Raw genomic sequence first — 15,110 nt, 5'->3', positions numbered from 1 at the left:
ACCCCTCAAGCTGTTTTTCTCTATCAGTGGTTTTGGGGATTTAATTATGATGTATCTTAAAAGCAGCCTTTATGTTTCTTATGGTAGGTGTTCATTGAGTTTCTTGAATCTGTTTATAAATGTTTTCATCCAAGTTGGAAAAATTTTGGCCGTAATTTCTTCAAATGATGCTCCTCTATCTGTGACTCCCCCGCCCCCCGCCATCCCGGTCTTTTCTTTTACGATCTCTGGTTTTTCCTGTATAAGACTCTTGAAGTTGTCCCAGAACTCACCAGTCCTGGGTCCTTTTTAAAAACTCTTATTTCTCAGTTTCATTTTGGAAAGTTTCCATTATATCTAATATCAGACATTGTCGTTTTCACTTGTAGAAGTCTTAGGTGCGTCTTTTAAATATTTTCACATTTCTACCTAACTTTTTATGCACGTGGAGGCTAGCCATTATAATGTCTTTGTCAATTCATGTTAACATCTGTGTTAGTTCTGGACAGGTTGCTGTTAATAACGAGTCCTATTTTCCTGCTTCACATTTGTGGTAAGTTTTGGTTGGATTGAATTTGTCTTGGTTGGGCGCTTAATGGTTTTGTATTTCTTTAAGTATTTTGGTTATCGTTCCAACGTACATCTAAGTTACTTGGAAATGGTTTGATGCTTTTACAGCTTGCTCGAAGATTTGTTAGGCCTGAGGGGAGTGGAGCTTAGTCGGGCCGGTTCCTTCCCACCCCTGAGGCAGGACCCCATGCTCTGTGAGCGGGAGGCACCCTGGTCCAGCGGGGGCGGCAGGCACGTCTCCAGCCCCCTGGGGAGAGAGGTCTGCGTGCTGCTACTCGACCTTCCAGGGGGCTCGTCCCGGTCTCAGGGACTCCCATCACACTGCTGCCGTGACACGGCTGCCTACTTGAGCGGGCCCCTCCCTGTGCCCCCTGTCCTGGCGCCCTCTTCTGTGCCCCTTAACGCAGCATGCCCACTGAGTTCTGTCTGGCTTCTCACTTCCTGAGCCTGGGCCTCGGAAAGTCGTACGTCTCCTTTCTCTTAGGGGCCGATGTTCCTGCACGTGGAAAACTTGTTTACTGTTTTCGTTTTCCATTCGGAAAGTATTTATTCAGAACTTACCATGTGCCACATTTACTTGGGATCCATCAGTGATGTGACTAGTGAGAGCCCTGGCTTTACTTGAGCTTATATCTGTTTGACAGAGACAGACAACTAACCCACATAATAAGTAAGTTCGTGATAGGGCATGTGGGAGGATGGTAACCACAATAGAAAAGAGAAGTGTAAGGAAACAATGTAAGGAAATGGCGGGGTGAGGTTACGGTTTTTCTAGGTTTATTGAGGTTTAATTGACAAGTAAAAATTGAATATGTTTAAAATATACCACATTGGTCATTTGATATTACGTATTCACTGTGAAATGATTAGTACAGTCAAGCTAATTAATTAACATACCTATTACCTCACGTAGTTGTTTTGTTCTGGTGTGTTCACACTTAAGGTCTACCCTCTTAGCCAGTTTCAGGTGTACAGTACAGGATTGTCGACTGTAGTCACCGTGCTGTCCCTTAGATCCACAGAACTTGAATTCATCTGATAATGAAAGTCTGCATCCTGTGACCAGCATCTCCCCATTTCCCCCACTCTCCAGCCCGTGGTAACCGTGGGTCTACCCTCAGATAGATTCCACATACAAGTGACGTCATGTAGTTTTTTTCCTTTCTGTACCTGACTGTATCACTTAGCATAGCGCCTCAATGTTCATGTTGTCGCGGATAGCAGGATGCCTCCTTTTTTATGGCTGAGTAATATCCCAGTGTTTGTATACGTCCCATCTTTATTTATTCATTTGTCGACAGGCCCTTGGGTTGTTTCCTTGTCTTGGCCACTGTGAGTAACGTGGCACGAACATGAGAGTGTAGCTGTTTCTACCAGATACTGATTTCATTTCCTTTGGATATGCATCCAGCAGTGGCATTACTGGATCATATGGTACTTACTTCTATTTTTAATTTGGTGAGGAGCCTCCACACTGTCTTCCCCAGTGGCCGTGCCAGTTTACATTCCCACCAGCAGCGCACAGGAGTTCCTTTTCTCCACGTTTTTGCCAACACTTGTTATCTTGGTTTGTTGATACTAGCCATCCCGGTGGGTGTGAGATGTTGTCTCATGGTGGTTTTGATCCGCGTTTCCCTAATGGTTAGTGATGTTGAGCATCTTTTAATGGACTGTTGGCCATCTGTACGTCTTCTTTGGAAAAATGTCTATTTAGGTCCTTTGCCCACTGTTAATGAAATTTTTGTTTTGTTTTGCTATTGTGAATGAATTTCTTACATGTTGTGGATATTAACCCCTTATCAAAGAGGTCTAGATCCCATAAATATCTTCTCCCATTCTGTAGGCTGCCTTTTCATTGTGTGGATGGTGTCCTTTGCTGAGCAGAAGCTTTTAGTGTGATGTGGTCCCATTTGCATGGTTTTGCAAGACCAAAAAAATTATTGCCCAGCCTCATCTCAAGGGGCTTTTTCCTTACGTTTTTTTGTAGGAGTTCTATAGTTTTAGGTCTTGCATTTAAGTCTGCAGTCTGTGTTGAGTTGATTTTTGTACGTATTATAAGATCAAGGTTCGGTTTCATTCTTTTGCATGTGGCTGCCGCATTTTCCCAGCACTGTTCAGTGAAGACACACCTTTTCCCCACTAAGTATTCTTGTCAGTCTTGTTGAAAATCAGTTGAATTTTATATGTGTGGGTTTATTTCTAGACTCTATTCTGTTCACTGATCTGTGTGTCTTTTTATTTCAATACCAATCTGTTTTGATCACTTGGCTTTGTAATATAATTTGAAATCAGGGAGCATTTATGCCCCCTTTGTTCTTGCTTGAGATTGCTTTGGCTGTGCAGGGTCTCTTGGTTTCATATGAGTTTTAGGATTGTTTGTTCTAGCTCTGAAAAATGCTGTTGGAATTTTGGTCGGGGCTGCATGGAATCTGTAGATTGCTTTGGGTGGTGTGGACATTCTAACCATATTCTTGCAATCCACAGGCATGGAGTATCTTTCCATGTATTTGTGTCTTGCTCGGTTTCTTTATCAGTGTCTTAAAGTTTTCAGGGTACAGGTCTGTCACCCCTTGGTTGAGTTTATTCCTAGGTATTTTATTCTTTTCGATGCAGTTATGAATGGGTTTGTTTTCTTGTTTTTTTCAGACAGTTTATGCTAGTGCACAGAATCCCAGCAGATGGTGTCCCAGTACTCACATAGACTTCCTCACTGTTTTTCTTTTCTTTTTTTTTCTTTTTGCTCCTCTAACTGGCTAATGTCACATGACCCATCTCACATCTGCCGAGTCTCTCTGCATGTCTGACTCTGTTCTCAGGTCTGTCCATGTGTTCTTTAGCTCCAGCGTTTCTGTTTGGTTTTTGTTTTTGTTTATTTGTTTGTTTTATTTTAGACAGAGAACACCAGCAGGCGGGGGGGGGGGGGGGTTGGTGAATATGAATCTCAAACAGGCTCAGCACAGGGCTGAATGTGGGGCTTGATCCTGCAACCCTGGCATGATGACCTGAGCTGAAATCAAGAGTTGGACGCTCAACCAACTGAGCCACCCAGGCACCCCTGTTTAGTTCTTTTGTATGGTTTCTTCTTCCTTACTAAACTTACTTTGTTTTTGCGTCATTTTCCTGATTCTGTTGTCTTTGTTCTCTTGGATTTCACTGAATTTCTTTATTTTATTTTATTTGTTTATTTATTTTGAGAGTCAGGGAGAGCGTGCACATGGAGAGAGGGGAGAGGAGAGAGAGAGAGAGAGAGAGAGAGAGAGAGAGAGAGAGAGAGAGAAAATATATCTCAAGCATACTCCACACCATCAGTTGGAGCTGGACACAGGGCTCAAACTCACGAACTGTGAGATCATGACCTGAGCCGAAATCAAGGGTCGGCCACTTAGCTGACTGAGCCACCCAGGTGCCCCTCACTGAGTTTCTTTAAAAGATGATTATTTTGGACCCTTTGTCAGGCCATTTGTACGTCTCCTTTACATTGGAATCTGGCTATGGATCTTGTGTGGTCCCTGGGAGCTCTGGGGACAGGGACGGCTGTGTCTCCTGCTGAGTCTCTGGGCGGGCACAGCTGCTTGTGGGCTGCTGGGAGGGGCTGAAGCCAAGTCACAGGCTTGTTTCAGAACCTGCTGTCAGCCTGAGGTTGGGTCGGCTGGCCTGTCTCCAGAGGCACTGACTGTGGGTATTTTCCAGGGGGGCCCTTGGCCAGCAGGCCTGCTCACGGACTGTGGTGGAGAGTGGCAGGAGCCCACTTCTGGTGCCCTTGTGGTACTTACAGTCTGACTGTGTTGGGCTTGCTCTAGGGACTCCTGGGCTGCAGCCTGGGGGGCCGGAGCTGGGCCCACTTTGGGGCCCACAGCCAGGACCGAGGTGTTTGTGCTGATTACCCAGGACTCAGGTGGGCCAGGCTCCTCCTGGGGTCCTTAGCAATGATGCTGGTGACAGGCCCAAGCCAAACGGTGTGGTGGAATCCTCAAGGGGCAGAGCATTTCTGGGTCTGTAGCTGGGGCCTCCGGCAAGTCAGCTGCCTGGATGCAGAGCCTGCCTCCTCAAACGGCTCCGCTCAGCCTTGGACCGTACCCAGGTTTCACAGTCTTCTCCCTGGACGCCAGAGCTCCCATTGGGCACTGTTGTCCGAGGGTGGATGCCGAAGTGTTGCTGGTGGGGGGGGACCTCCGGTTCCACCATCTTGCCTAGAAGCAGATGACCTCACGTCTGTCTCAGTTGTGAAGACTGGAGCCATCAGAAGCACACTTTCCACCCTGACACCTGTACACCTCAGCCTCTGTCTGGGACCCTTTTCTGTGCTCTCAGGGTCTTCGTGAACCCTTTCTCTGCCATAGGAGGAGCCTTCCACATAGCGCTGTTCTCTCTCACGTTAGATGAGCCTGCCCTCTACACCCGGTCTTTCCCTAGCAGAACTCTCCAGAAGCATTGTCTGGGCCAGCTGCCTGTATGTGCTCGTGTCCCATGCCCTCTCAAGCCCCATCCAGGTAGACTGTTACCCCAGGCTCATCAACAGCACTGTGACTGCCTTTATCCAGGCCTCCAGTGATGAACTGTGGCTTCTTCTGTCCCTTGACCTTGCCGTGTCCTGTGTTTCTTGCTGACTTCATGTCCCCACCTTGGCCACACCCTCTCTGTTCTCCTTGGGAGATTGGCCTGCCCAGGGGTCGGTCCTAGACCACCGCTCTTCTGTGTTCTTGGCTGAAGTCCCACCCTTACCTGGAATTGTCCCAAATACTAGTTTATCCTTGATTATTGCACTGGCATCCTAACCAGGCTTTTTTCTTCCCTCCTGTGCCTCACTGTCCGTCTTCATTACAGACCGGAGACATCTCTCCAAGATGAAAATTGTTTTCCTATCACATTTAGGTTAGAATCCTCATCTCCTTGTAGTAGCCCACAAGGCCTGCAGGCTCTGACTGCCGCCTCCCGGCCTCTGTGCCCTCATCGTGTGCTCCCGTTGACTTGCCCAGACGTGCTGACCTCTCTGCAGGCGCCTAGTCCCATGCTCTGGCGGCACCCCTGCTGGAGAACACACTTCCCCTGATCCCCGCCAGGCCCACCGTCTCCTCCATTGGCCTCTGCTTTGTGCCACCGCTGTAGTGGCTGCCATGTCCGGAGCAGCCTGGGCAGTCTCTCCTCGTGCACGGTGGCGGTCTCCTTCATGTCTGACTCCACCTGATGTTCCGTTCCATGTTGACTCATTCAGCTGCAGATCGCCTTTCCCGCTGGGAGCAGAGAGTTTGTGCTTACTTGTTCAGTAAATGCCCCACTTTGTCTTTACTGTTGTCAGTCTTTGACTTTTAAACTGGTGTCTCTTGTGAGAAAACTCCATGTACGTGAGTATGTGTGCAGATTTATGTAGAAGTGTATGAAAACTGTTCTTAGTGTTTTGGTGCCTTTGATATCCTGGCCACCTAAAAATGGGGTCCTTGCCTGGAGTGCAGAGTCCTGGGGGAAGGGCAGGGGCATCACCCCCGACTCCAGTGTGAAAATCCTGCTCTTGTGGTGTGCAGGTGCAGGGGTGCCAGGACCTCACCTTGCATGCCAGCTCACTCCCTGGTCCGTGAGTGGTGCCTCGTGGGACACGCGCTCAGACATTGTCCACTGTGCCATCCACCATCTTAGAAGAAGTTGCCTCTAGAGGCTCGGGCCAGTCTGTCTCCTGTTGAGGGTCTGCTCACTTGGTATCCTCCAGTAGGATCTCTGGCCCAGAGGCTTCTTACTTGGAACTTTGCCTGCTTGGACGTTAAAAATTTTTTTTTTTTTTAATGTTTGTTTATTTCTGAGAGAGAGCGTGAGTGGGGGAGGTGCAGAGAGAGAGAGGGAGACACAGAATCTGAAGCAGGCTCCAGGCTCTGAGCTGTCAGCACAGAGCCCGACGCGGGGCCCGAACTTGTGAACTCATTAGATCATTACCTGAGCCGAAGTTGGATGCTCAACTGACTGAGCCACCCAGGTGCCCCATGCCTGCTTGGACATTTAACAGCAGGTTCATAAGGCTCTAGTGTAGAGACTGCATCATCCTTATGGCCCATGTGCTTGTAATCCCCAGCCTTTATCTTCCTGGCCTGTATTTGCCTTTTTCTTATTTTGATTCTTTTCTTTATATTTCATTTTGGTTTTAGTATCTGTGTTCTTGCAGTCTGCCTGAAAGGCCTTTTGAATTGAGACAAGGAATTAAATAATTTACACTTATTTTCAGGATGGTGGGGGAGAAGGACCTCTAAACTTTGCTAATAAATCTTACCGCTCATAATATTTTTTTTTATGTTGATTTATTTGGAAATGGGGAGGGGCAGAGAGAGAAGGAAAAAGAGAATCCCAAGCAGATGCCACGCTGCCAGCACAGAGCACAACGTGGGGCTTGAACTCAAGAACCACAAGATCATAATCTGAGCTGAAGTCAACAGTAGGATGCGTTATTAACCGACTGAGCCACCCAGGCATCCCTCAGATTATTTTTGAAACCGTTGTTTTTGTTTGGGGGAGAGGGGGTTTTAAATTTTTTGCCTCTGATTTCTTTTTTTTTAGTAGGTAAAATAGCAAGTTTCTTACTATCAAGGCACAGTGTAGGTAAATTAACATGTACATTGAAATCATGAGAATTGCTGTGCAGAATCATCTGCTTGGCAAATTTTAAGCCTGTTTTCCTAAGTTGATCATTGCTTTTATGTAGGAGGAAATGAGTCTCAACCAGAAACCCAGGAGGACCCCCGAGAAGTACTCAAAAAGACATTGGAGTTCTGCTTGTCTAGGTAAGGACACCAGTGGTTTTTCTCATCCCTGCTGTCTGGAGTGTTCTGTGCCGGTTTTTCTATACAGATGTGACACTGTGTACACACGAGGGGGTATGTCTGTTGGTATCTATGTCTGTGTATAGCTATTAATAGGAAGTAGAGAATGTGGAGTAGTCCTAGCCTTTGACACAGTGGAGAACCAAACATAATCATCTAGGCCGGTGTTCCACGCACGTCTGCATGGATCCATCGTGATGATCATTTCCTGGGTTGCTTTTTGAAATTAAGAGTCCTGGGCACGCCCCCCCCCCCCCCCCCCCCCCCAATCCCACAGAATCAGACTCTGAAGGCGGGGCCATAGGTCATCGCCTCACAGAGACATTCTTCAGCACAGTGAAGTTTGAGAACAAGTTGCTGTTAGTAGTCCTCGTAGTCTGCCAAACTCTGCAGTAACAAAGCGTTCTGTATGTGTGCCACTCGTAGTTTTAGTTGTTCTTTCTGAGAACAACTTCCTGAGTAATACCTTTTTTCTTGACAAATGAAGCAGAACCTTTAAAGTTCAAAGCGACAACCATACATACAAGAGGATGGGATTGGGTTAAGTGTAACTTTCTTTGAGCATGAAGATAACTGATGTGTCACATGTAAAGTTTCCCATCAGTGATAGTGATTTTTAAAGTGTTTTTCTGGGCCTGCTTTTGGACTTCAGAGCGTCTGATGGGGGCCCCGTAGACTATGGGGCTACACGGTGGGGAGAGGAGGGGTAGGGCCGGGTGGGGCCCCAGCTTTCCTTCCTTGCTCACCCCGCACCCTGCCTGAGGGCGTGCTCTGAGATGGAGAGCCAGGCCATGAGCCTGGGCTGTGAGGCTGTGTGCTGGAGGAGCTGGGTCTGCGCCTTGCTCAAGCCCTGCTCTCGCCCCCCTGGGCCACCTGAGAGGTGGGGGTGGAGCAGCGGGTCCCTCCACGGGTCTGTGGCTGTGTGGCTTCGTGGATCTTAGAGATTGGCCTCAGCCTCTGCTGCGGAACCAGTGTGTCTGTGCTGAGAGGTTTTGAGCACGCCGTCCTGGTTATGGAGACTTACCAGAAGCTTGCAGCATGGGCCAGACAGCAGCAAGTGGCTCACCTTCCCCTGAACTGCTGGTACCTGCAGCTTCCTTGGAGGGACCCCGTGGGTCATGTCATTGGTCACGTTTCCTTCTTTGTAACCTGGCTGCCACTGGGTCCGCAGCTCCTCTGGTACGTGTTCAGACTGAACAGCGAGCACTCTGGGGACCGGCCTTTCCTGGCCTTTTTGTAGTTTTCTTAGGATTTTCATACCTAAAAAAGTGGGTTTGTATCTTTAGTAAGCTACTCAAACACTTCTTAGAACAAAGATAAGCTATAAATATGTTTCCAAAGGCTTACCCTGTGATTGTAACAAGTGCAGTATACTTTTGTCCTCCCTGCCTCTCCAAATGTCTGTAAAAATTTTTACATAAGGTCAGAGAGATGGCAAATGATGGAAGGGGTTTGAACTCCCATCTGACTCTGAAGTACTCCCATGCCACACTCCTGCTTCTTCCGAAGCTTGCTTTTAAAGGAAGGTTAATTCAAAGCTGTTGTCTTCTCTCTGCAGGGAGAACCTTGCTAGTGACATGTACCTTATATCGCAGATGGACAGTGATCAGTACGTGCCAATCACCACGGTAGCTAACCTGGACCACGTCAAGAAGCTCAGTACTGACATGAACTTGATTGTTGAAGTGCTGAGGTGTAAGTAAACGGCGGTCTGGGCTGGCTCACAAATGGTCTTGACGGCTGTGTGAGCTTGTACATCAATAGCCATTGGGTGCAAGGTACTTGATGGCGACTGGGGTCTTCCTTCATGTTCCTAGCCTTGCTGAGTGGCTCGTGGGTGTGGCGAGGGCGTTGAGGGGCTCCATAACCCAACCCCCTGTGTAGTCCAGATCGTAGGTAGTGGGCGTGAGAGGGGCTAATGCGGAGGTTAATGACAGCTGTGATGTTAGTGAACCATAAAGTAGATAATGGTGTTCAGGGTAAAGTAGAATACGTTTTAATTAGCATTCTACCGACAAAGAGGGTTTCTTTAAATACTAACTTCCTGCTGAAGTTTTGGTGAAATACTACTGTTTTTCTCTAAAAGGATGTATGTGAAGTTGTTTTGTGGACATTTGGCGATATCAGAGGGAGGTTTAAACATTATATCCGAGGCCTGCAGGCCTTCAGGAAACGTGGATATTTCAGGTGTTGTCTGGCATGCCACAGGTGTGGTCACTGGTGTCTGGTTTGCTTTGCAGATGAAGGCTTCTACAACCTGACATTTTGTTTCGTGTTTTTATAAAAACCACGTGACTGAGGTGTTGCTGACATACAGTGCGCTGCATGTATTTAAGGGTACAGTTGGGGCAGTTTGGAAGCAGGGAGATACGCATCAGTGAGACCGTCACTGCCCACGGTTCTCTTACGGCCTTTGTAATGCTTCCATCCCACCCTCCCATCCTCCCACCCAGGACGGCTTCACTGGGGATGAGTTTTAAATTAAGTGTACAGTACACTGGATATCTTTTTGAAATGGGCTTGTTTTTAATTACAAAAAGTCACTTTCTGTAACACGACTGCAGGCACCAGATGAATTCTTTCCGTACTCTCCCTTCTCAGGGCTGCTGGTCCTCAGTCATGCCAGAACTAAAACCCCGTTTCCCCATGTCACCACTGTGACTTCCCATCACAGACACTTAGGCAGATGTGTTTACATACTCCCTGGCTTAGCTGGGTGGCTAACAGTCGGTGATGATTTTTTCTTGCGTGCATTTGACTTAATAGAAGAACAGAATGAGCATCTTACCTCCAAACTTAGTTGGAGGTAAAATTCTGTACTTTCTGCCCCTAGGAAAATGTCATAAGGTCATGAAATTATTGCAGCAGGGAGTGAAGAAACTAGCAAACATCATCTATGAAGCTTGAATTCTGAAAATTGTAACCACTGTTTCCCAAGATAGCTATATGCTTTCCAGTGTCTCTTTGTCTCACGTTCAGAACAGGATTCCGTGGGAGTGCGTTTTGGTCCGACCTACGTGCAGAGGCCGGCGGCTTTCCTGACTAAAAGCTCGTGACCCTGTTAACACTCTTTGCCTGTTATTTGGAATCCCAGATGTAGGTTTTTTTCTTTTTTTCCCCTGGGTATTCCTTGGAAGCCTGGCTGCCCCATGGATCATTTCTCAGCTGGCGCATGCTGGCTAGGAGTCGTTCGTGCAGACAGTGAGGATGTTTAATTGCCCCATGTTGTTACCTCATGGAGCCGTTTCTCTCCGGGGACAGACAGCCCTGTCACCCTCTCCACCCCCCGCCGCCTCCCCTTCCAGTACTGTATCGGCAGAGGGTCTTGAATTGTCACGTTACCGATGCACGTGCACATGTAATAACCTGACGAATAGAGTGTGCTTAGCATGTTAGTTGTTGTTCTGAAGAGGGTGATGTAAATAAGCCTCTGTGAGCAGAGATCTCGGTTTAAATCTTACCCTATCCCCAAAATGCCCAAGATAAAGTTAGATCCACTGTAGACATTTTGAATATTTCCTACTATGACACCAGAACTCTAGTGTTGATTGAATTGCATAAATTCTGTTTTTATATCATACTCTGCATGGTGTGTAGTGCATGGTACAGAAAGCTGGTTCAAATTTTTTTTTTATACTTCATGCAGTTGAAGTTGCTAATTTAAAAATAGACTCAGATATTTGTCACCAGAGCATGAAGAAATACATTGTGATAGAGCCACAACGTGGCCACTAGAACCAGTAAAGTGAACTGGTCCTGTGTTTTCAGTAAGAATCAGTGTTAAAGTTCTAATGCTGAATCTGAAAGCATATTTCAGATGTGGACAAGATGCTCCCGTGGATCCAAAGTTCAGGTGTGTGGAGAACAGAACTGTGTCTCCTCGGCTCAGAGGTGCAGGTGTGAGAGTGGACGTGCCTGAGAGGGACTGACCCCTGGGTAAAGGGGCTTTTAAGGGGGCACATGGACTGGGACAGGACGGGTATGAGAGGCATGGAGAGGTTCGCCAGTCCCTTCTGCTGGTTTGGTTTTTACGGCTTTATTGAAGTAGAGTTTACGGACCTTAGATATGCATGCTTTAAGTGTACATTAGGGAAGTTGCACATCTTCTCACACACACACACACACACACACACACACACACACACACACACACACACTCTCTCTCACTCAACTACCAGAATCAAGATGACGGGAGTTTCCTCCCCCCCACGGACAACCACTCATTTGCTGTCGCTACAGACTAGTTTGCATTTTCTAAAAACTTTATGTAAATGGAATCAGTCATCCAATGGCATCCCCCCCCCCCCCCCCCCCAGTCTGGCTTCTGACACTCAGCACGATTACTGCTGAGCCGTATTCCATGCAGTAGATAGAGCACATCTGGATTAGTCACCCCCCAGTCTGTGGGCTTGGTTATTCCTGGGTTGTGACTACAAGTAAATGCCTTGAGCACTGGTGTGAGAGTCTCCATGCGGACTGAGGCTTCCGTCCGTCTTGGTTAGCAGCTGGATGTGTTGCAGCTTGTGAACCTGTCAGCCCATTCCCAGGGTGGGAGGTGCAGGCCCTTGCTGCGCACAGGCACCTCTGTGCCCTGTGTTCTCGTGGCGCATGGCGCTCACCTCATCGTGGCTTTGGTTTCTGTCTCCCTGCTGCCTTGTGGCACCGGGCCATCTTTTTACCTGCTTGTTGGCCCTCCTTATGGCTTTGCTGAAGTCTCTGTTCACACGCCCCCTCCACCCACCACCTTCCTTATATCGGAGATTGGGTGGGGGTGGGGGGGTCGTTTGAGATGTGTATTATCTGTGTTCCAGATAGAAGCTCAGATACATTCTCCTAGTCTCTAGCTTCTCATTTTTATTCTTCTAATAATAATAGTGTCTCTTGAAAAACAGTTTTGAATTTTTTGTGTAGTCCCTTGATTAATTTTTTTCTTTTATGGATCTTGCTCTTGGTGTTGTACCTAAGAAATCTGTGCTTAGTCCAAAGTCACAAAGGTTTCTCCCAGAAGCTTTACAGTTGTAGGGTTAGCATTTTTAGGTCATTTTTAGGTGTTCCATTTGAAGCTAATTTTTGTATGTGGTTCGAGGTAGGGATCTAAATTCTCCGCCCCTGCACATGTGGGTGTGCACTGTCCCCATGCCGTTTGCTGGAAGGACTCCCTTCTCCCCTGAGCTGTGCTTTGTGCGCTTGTTGGGATCATCTGTCCCTACACGCGGGGCCCTGTGTCCTTGATCTGCTTATAGGTTTGAACACCGGCACCAGTGTCTTCATTGTTCTGGCTTTATAGGGAGTCTTAAAGTAGGTGCAAAATCTCCTTTATTTCGGCTCTTCGAAATGGTCTGCATTTCCATATGGCTTTTAGAATCCACATTTCAGTTTCAGAAAGGCCAGTTGGTATTTTTACTGGGATTGCACTGAATCCATACATCAATTTGGGGAGAATTGACATCATAACAGCAGTGAGTTTTACATTCCATGAACACAGAGTATCTCTCCATTTGTTTACAGTTTTAAATTTTTTCTCTTGGTAATATTTTGCAGTTTTCAGTGTAGAGACTTCCATATCTTACCAGATTTATAACCGTTCCTGTTTGGGACACAATTTTAAATAATGTTTTAATTTCAATTTCCAATTGGAGCTAGTATGTAGATACACAATTCTTTTTGTTTTTTTTTTTAACTTTATTTTGAGAGAGCGCATGTGGGAGGGGCAGAGACAGAGAATCTCAAGCAGACTGCGGGCTGTGAGCACAGAGCCTGACACAGGGCTTGAACTCCCAGACCATGAGATCATGACCTGAGCCCAAACCAAAAGTCAGATGCTCAACCGACTGAGCCACCCAGGCACCCCTGTAATTTATTTTTGTATATTGATCTTGCATACTACAAATTTGTTAAACGGTAATTCTAGTTGTTTTGGAGATTTTATCAGATTTTCTGCATAGAAATTAGCCTGTTGGCCTATGAATATATAGGCCTATGAATATAAAGAGCTTTCCCTCTTTATATCCATTCTGATATACTGATTCTTGCCTGACTGCCCTTGCTCGAACCTCTGGTATAGTGGTGACCAGGCATGGAGGGGACAGTGATTTTGCTTTGTCCTGTCTTCAGTAAGTGTGATGCTAGATGCTGATTTTTCTTGAGTGAGGTTTCCCTTCCATTCCTAGTTTGCTGAGTATTTTGGGGGGTAATGTTGGATTTTGCCAGATACTTTGTCTGTATATGTGAGGTAATTGTATGGCTTTTTATGTTTGTTTTTTACTCCATTAACGTGGTGAATTACATTGCTTAATTTTCGGTTGCTTAATACACCAACCTTTCGTTACAGAGATAAATCCTGCTTGTCATGATTTATTACCATTTTTTAAATATTGTGGGATTCAATTTGGCAAAATTTGGTAAGAATTTTTAATCTGTATTCACAGGGGTATTGGTGCATAGTTTTCTTGCTTTTGATGTCTTTGTTTAGTTTATTGGAGAGCAGAGAACTTCTGGTTTCATGGGTTGAATTGGAGTGTGTCACCTTTGGTGTTTTGAAAAAGGTTGTCCTGTGGGATTGGTTTATGTTTTTCTTAAATATTTGATAGGATTCTCCAAGGACACTGTCTGGGCCTTGAGTTCTCTTTTAGATCCAGGCCTGTTCTGGTGACTGTCTTTTTAGGGTGTGCTTTGGTGGTGTGTATTGTTACGGATGTTTCTAGTTCATGTAAGTAGTCTAACTTATTAGTGTGAGCTTTTCATATTTCCTTATGATCCTTTTAAATATGAATAGAAGCTGTAGTAAAGTCATTCTTCCATTCCTGATGTTGCTAACTTGAGCTCGTCGGGGTGGACAGCACTGAGCCCCGATTCTGATCGTACACAATACAGTTTCGTAGACATGACACCAAAAACAAAACATAACGAAAAGGAGTGCATGTAAGCACTGGTGAGGTCTGATTCAGGCCTGTCCCTGTGTGCACACCATTGCCCCAACACCAGCTTCCTTGTGTTGACGGTGGGTGTATCATCCCTGGAAAAAGCTGGGTGAGGCACATGTGGCACCTTCTTGTGAGTTTAAAATGGAAAGTCATAATAGGACAGAAAATTATTTTATGATAGGGACTCATGGAAATAGGAAGCCGGTTAACTCTGAGTTGTGATCTCCATTTAGTTGTTTTTCTTTAGAATCTGTGGTACAGGGTGTTAAATTTACTGTAGCTCTTAAAGGACTTTTTGAATTCCCATGTTCCTTTGTTTAGAGAACTGTAAATGCAGGACGGGTTTAAAAACTTCTGATAGTTTGTGTCACAGTGACCCACTGTATGCGGGTTTCTTCGGTGCATTTAGTAAATATAATGTAGCACACTGCACAGGAGTGTTTATAACAGCGTACAAATGGTTAGTCAGCTTTAGTATTTGTGTTTTACCATTCATCCTTCTTCTCTTTGTAGCTTTACCTTTAGTCCAAGTGGACGAGAAGGGAGAAAAAGTAAGGCCAAATCAGAACCGCTGCATCGTGATACTGCGCGAAATCTCCGAGTCCACCCCTGTGGAAGTAAGTCCTCTCTCCTCCAAAGCACGCTTGCACATTTTTTGTGTGGGTTTTTTGTTTATTTTTGTGTATTTCTGTGTTTTGGGGGGGTATATTTTTAAGAATATGCACAGTGATGCTTTCTTCGCAGGACCTACACACTGATAGTGTCCCAGAACTCCACCCTGTACTTCACGCTACACAGTGAGTTGGTAACTCACTATTTAGAAATTAAAAGTGAGAAA

At 46.1% G+C, this 15,110-nt stretch overlaps 1 protein-coding gene across 3 annotated transcripts in view; it reads left to right on the top strand.

The window, feature by feature from the left end:
• Window positions 1-15,110, top strand: part of LARP4B (La ribonucleoprotein 4B) — a 91,752-nt gene that overhangs the window by 47,272 nt on the left and 29,370 nt on the right. For all 3 annotated transcript variants that reach the window (XM_053225187.1, XM_027073301.2, XM_015075265.3), the window contains exons 6-8: window positions 7,232-7,310; window positions 8,908-9,044; window positions 14,786-14,889. In XM_053225187.1, coding sequence (XP_053081162.1) covers window positions 7,232-7,310; window positions 8,908-9,044; window positions 14,786-14,889 — 320 coding nt within the window. The remainder of the gene's footprint in view (window positions 1-7,231; window positions 7,311-8,907; window positions 9,045-14,785; window positions 14,890-15,110) is intronic.

This window comes from Acinonyx jubatus, chromosome B4 (genome assembly GCF_027475565.1).
Source record: "Acinonyx jubatus isolate Ajub_Pintada_27869175 chromosome B4, VMU_Ajub_asm_v1.0, whole genome shotgun sequence".
NCBI classification, from domain to species: Eukaryota; Metazoa; Chordata; class Mammalia; order Carnivora; family Felidae; genus Acinonyx; species Acinonyx jubatus.
The sequence above is the reverse complement of the archived record's forward strand: the minus strand, read 5'-3'. Positions and strand labels throughout refer to the sequence as shown.